Source organism: Electrona antarctica (genome assembly GCF_951216825.1).
Source record: "Electrona antarctica genome assembly, chromosome: 9".
NCBI classification, from domain to species: Eukaryota; Metazoa; Chordata; class Actinopteri; order Myctophiformes; family Myctophidae; genus Electrona; species Electrona antarctica.
The window spans coordinates 4,953,981-4,959,426 of record NC_136790.1 but is presented as its reverse complement, the minus strand read 5'-3'; the positions used below and the strand labels follow the sequence as shown (position 1 = coordinate 4,959,426).

General features: G+C 40.8%; 1 protein-coding gene across 2 annotated transcripts in view; it reads right to left on the bottom strand.

The window, feature by feature from the left end:
* Nucleotides 1–5,157, bottom strand: part of rbl1 (retinoblastoma-like 1 (p107)) — a gene marked incomplete at its 3' end in the record, with an annotated part of 23,646 nt that extends 18,489 nt beyond the window's left edge. For both annotated transcript variants that reach the window (XM_079509327.1, XM_079509328.1), the window contains exons 1-5: nt 4,863–5,157; nt 2,185–2,321; nt 990–1,089; nt 128–231; nt 1–25 (exon numbers count right to left, since the gene is read on the bottom strand). The exon at nt 1–25 is cut by the window's left edge and continues 40 nt beyond it. In XM_079509327.1, coding sequence (XP_079365453.1) covers nt 1–25; nt 128–231; nt 990–1,089; nt 2,185–2,321; nt 4,863–5,033 — 537 coding nt within the window. In that variant the 5' untranslated portion in view covers nt 5,034–5,157. The remainder of the gene's footprint in view (nt 26–127; nt 232–989; nt 1,090–2,184; nt 2,322–4,862) is intronic.
* Between the last annotated feature and the right edge of the window lie 289 nt (nt 5,158–5,446).

The window sequence follows — 5,446 nt, the reverse complement described above, 5'->3', positions numbered from 1 at the left end:
GTCACTGATATGGCACGGCAGACGTCTGGAAGAGAGAACACCGAGTTAGATCACATGTATATGACACAGAGAGAGAGAGAGAGAGAGAGAGAGAGAGAGAGACAGACAGAGAGACAGACAGACAGACCTGTGTTTCCTGCTGCGAGGCTGTCTGGGAGGCTCGCTGCCCTGTGGGTTCTGGAACATGTCCATGAAGATGGGCTCGAACTTACGGAATATCACCGTGGACACCTGGAAGTTAACCATATATGGTCATATATGAATATGACGGTGGACACCTGGACACTCTCTCACACACACACACACACACACACACACACACACACACACACACACACACACACACACACACACACACACACACACACACACACACACACACACACACACACACACACACACACACACACACACACACACACACACACACACACACACACACACACACACACCTAAATGACAGAGGGGTTGCGCCTGGCAGCACTGTTTAATGCAATTTATTTGTGCAAGTTATACATATTTTTTATTGAATTACTCATGACAAAGTTGTAAAAGTCAACAGTATGTATGTCCATAAAATAAGAAAGCAGCACGTGCAGACAATACACTAGTTCTTTCTTTCAATCATTTTATTAGTATTATTATATTATTTTCACAATCTGATACACAGATACTTTCTAATGTTTTGATCATACGTGCGACAGATGTATGCATATGACGGTATAGAGTTTCAAACTAGTGTATTTAAGATGATGATGATCAGGTAATATAATAATAATAATAAAATAATTGAAACTAGTGAATTGTTTGCTAGCATGCTGCTTGTTTATGTTATTGATATACATACTGTACAACTTTGTCATGAATAATTCAACAAAAAAAACATATAACACGCACAAATAACAGTGCTGCCGGGCGGGTCTTTGCACAACCGCTCCGTCATTTAGATACATGCCCCACACACACACACTTATATAGTTATGTTATACCTGGAAGTTCCTCTCTAGACTGTCCATTCGATGTCTGAAGTCCTGAGACAGGTTGGACATGTCTGCCCATTTCCTCATCTTACTGAAGAACTGGATCAGACTGCATGCACACGCACACGCACACGCACACACACACACACACACACACACACACACACACACACACACACACACACACACACACACACACACACACAGTGGAGAAAATTATAGTTAACACCTTGAGGGCCCGGACCTATTTAATCCATTAATAAAATGTGCCCATCATTTATAGCGCCCGGACCACTTTTACCGGGGGACCGGAAGTTGTTGTGAATGTCTGTGTAGCAGCTAACAATAGCCACACCACTCTAGAGTCGATCGACAACAACGGGAGGTAAGAATAAATCTATCGCGACTAGCGACTGGACCGCGGAGCGCCGTCTAACACAGGATCTTTTTTCATAATTAGACGGGATGATTTAGATCGCGAGTTATGAACGTTTTAAGATTTTCGTTGTCGTCCGCTAAACAGGCAGGGAACATTTTCGATGACGTGTCACTGTTGTGCAACACCGAGGATTGGGCAACAAGCGCTCCTAGGCTGTGGAGCGATGCGACCGGTTTTGATATCATTAATCTCCGTCCCATTTATCAATCTCCGTCCTGGGCAACTGACCATGAACTTGACGGTGATCTCCGTCTGGGGCCCTTAAACTGTTAAAAGGGTCAAACTAAATTATTTGGGAATTTGGGGCTGCAACTAAGCGATTATCCTGCTTACAAGAAACATTGTCACATTTGTATAATAACACATTTTATTTATAAAATGTGTTATTTCACATTTTTGCAAACATCAAAGTTTGCTAAATGTAAAGTTTCCACAACTGGTTGTGTGAAATCCAGGTATTGAAATACTGCTACTTTCATAGTCGCTATACCAAGCTATGTTCTCCTATGTGGATGTACAGAAAAGGCACAATCTTTTTATAGTTTTCACAAGACAGCATAACTCAAAGTGTTAATGTAACAGAGCTTTGTTTACACCTATATTTTATTCCTATTTATATTCAATGTTTATTTGTACATACATTGCTTTATCTTGATTGTATTGTTCCACTTTTTGCTTTGGCAATGTAAACTTATGTTCTCTCTTCTCTCATGCCAATAAAGTTGCTTTGAATTGAGTTGAATATGAAATTGTATGTGTACAGACCTGAGTTTGGCGGAGCGGAGGATTCTGGTCAGAGACACACAGTTTCCCTCCATCAGTCCTTTCCCCCCCACGGTGGGCGTGGAGCCTTTCCTACAGGCCGAGTAGAGAGCACAGGCCAGCCAGTGGACCACCTCTCCCTGAGGATGACCCACAACATGATGCGTGTTATTTATCATTATTTTGTTCTGTACAATTAGAAGGGGTTTCTCAGAGTGGGTGCCTTATTAGTCCTGAGGAGTCTCAGAACACTTGATAATATTTGGAATGTTATGTATCAATGTGACTTCAGTTTAACCACTTAAACACCGCCTCGCCAAAAATAGCCGATATACAAGCTCACAAGTAGCCCATCTACAAACTCAGACACGTTGTGAGCTTGTAGATCGCCTATTTTCAGCAAAGAGAGAGATTTGGTGTAGAAGATACAATTATGATGTGACTGTGTGTGTGTGTGTGTGTGTGTGTGTGTGTTTGTGTATGTGAGATGCAGTCAGGCAACTTTACAGATGTGTAGTTTAGATCAGTGTTGCCAACTCTTGTCAGTCTCGTGAGAGAAATAAGCCAACCCACCTCCAAAAACAAGCCAACTCTTGAGAAATAAGCCAAATCTCCCTCGAAAAACAAGCCCAATAATACTGTATGGCCATATAATCCTGATAAAAAGACTTTATGCATTTATCATAATAAATACTATGTAATGGTCTATGTTTTGGTCATTAATTATACTATTACACACATACTTTAGCCAGGGCTTAAGTAGAGACACCAGACCGATTCTGTCACTAAATGTGATTCACACTCCCCCAAACCTATGGGTATTTATATGTAAATAAAAATGTTTGCTTGTCAAAACAAAACAAGCCCAAAAAAACACAACTTTGGGACGGGTACTTTGTGGTAATAAGCAGACTTGGCAACCCTCATTTAGATAACAATGAGAGCTGAAACTTTACAGATGTGTATTTGAGATCACAATGGAAGCTGAGGTCTAAGGATGGGTGTGGTCACAGCAAGGGGTCAACAAATACTGGCTAGCTGATATACCACTGTGATTCAATAGCATCAGCATTGTTACAGCATAACAAGGCAGTCACACACAGCAAAACTCTAGAGAAATGTCCCCTCAGCGAGCTGGTGCTACCACGACCGTCCTGGAACTCTGTGCACAAACACAAACAGAGCCACCAGAAACCCCCCTGGGACTAAACCAAATGATAAAACAGCAAAAGGAAAAAAAGCTATCCGACACATTGGAAAGAAGCAACCCAAAAGCAGAGTAAACTAGAATGCAGAGAGAGAATACACGTGGCAGAATATCTGAGCACCGTGACCGAACCAAAACAAAGAAAAATCTTAACTAGGTACAGAGTCTACAGACTCAGGGAGCACCGTCTTGACACCGAGAAAGGCCATCGTAGGCAGACCTGTATCCCGAGAGAAGACAGACTATGCACCCACTGAACACAAACGGAGCTACACTTCCTAAGTTCCTAACTGTCTGTCCACTGTACCAAGACATCAGAGACACATACTTCCCACAGATTACAATCACAGAAGGAGATTTTGAAAACATGACTAATGACAAAAACATATCTGCTCTCATATCTGCTGGGCGAAGTACAACAATGTGCAAACACAGCAGCAAGATCCGTGAGCTGCTGTGATAACCACCTGCCCACTATACCAAGAAATCAGAGACACATACTTCCCACAGATTACACACATCGGACCCAAAGTGATTTTTTTTTTAAACTATGACCAGCTACAAAAACTCCCATACCTATTGGGAGAAATACAACAATGTGCAACACAGCAGCAATATTTGTGACAAAGAAGGCTAGCCAATGGAATACAACCACCCTAAGAAGGGACTACTATCTGTACCAAGTATACCACTAGAATCTACACCTACTACACAGAGCTGCTACCTTCACATCTTATTTGAGTTGTTGTATTTTTGTATGCTATTAAATAGTCTTGAGAAAAAATGCTGCTTTTTGTTTCAAAAAAAGCTTTATACCCTGTATAAAACATGTATGTAACAACACATTGTGACAGTCACATAAATGCTGTTTACAAAATGCTGTAAACATCCATCCTTTCAACTGCTTTTAATTATATTTTGACACTTGCGTTGGCAATGTAAACGTATGTTTTCTCTCATGCCAATAAAGGAGGATAAGGATATGAAATTGAACACAACCACCCTAAAGACTACTAATCGAGAATACTAATCATTGCTTGTATTCCTGCACTAGTGCATCAAGTGATCTGTGAATTGTACATACATTTTTTTGATCGTATTGTTCCACTTTTTTGCTTTGGCTTTGTGTTTGTTTCCATGTTTTCTCATGCCAATAATAAAGCCCTTTTGAATTGAATTGTTACAACATGATAGCAACAGTCAGTCAGTGTGTTTGTACTAGGGCCTGGCTGGAAACAAGTTCTTGAGCTTAGTCCAGATACCCTGGGTAAATATAGTAACTTTGCTTTTTGCTTTGCTTAGCACTGTTGCACCCAAACAAAGAGGCTGCTCCACTATCGTATGACTGTATACATTACCTACTGTACTCCCTAGCTGGCTACCTACTCCCATGGCATCAACAGGCTGGTTCCAGTGGACCTATAATATAATAAATAAACCTGTTTAACCCTAAACCTAGTTATAATTACCTTACCTCTAGAGTGTATGTGTTAAACATCTTGGTGAACACCTCCAGAGCCTCCATGGAGGTGTCTTCATCCATGTTCAGATCCTGACACAGAACCTCCAGACTTCTCTTCACAGAGCCACAGTCCATACCGGTGCTCAGAGAGTCGCTGTCGGACTCGTCGTCTCCTCCTCCCATCGTCCAGGAGGATCAAAGGATAATAATAATAACAATATTATAAGATATATAAAGATAGTACAATAAAAAAAATGATTAAAGAACCCTGTTAAAGTATTAAAACACCCCGCAGGCAGCAGACTAACCAAACAAAAACACAGTCAAACTTCCCCTCTCCGGTCTGACTCTACTTCCGCACATGGTTGCCAGATTGTGTGAGAGAAACAAGCAGCCAGGTCTACGAAAACAAGACCAAAAAAGAAAATGAAATGAAATGAAATGAAATCTATATTTACCCAGGGTATCTGGGCTAAGCTCAAGAACTTAGCCCAAAGACTACTGCAGTGTTCATTTTGTTGACTAATACTAGACTAGACTAGACTAAGAATTTGATTGATTGATTGATTGATTGATTGATTGATTGAATAATTTAT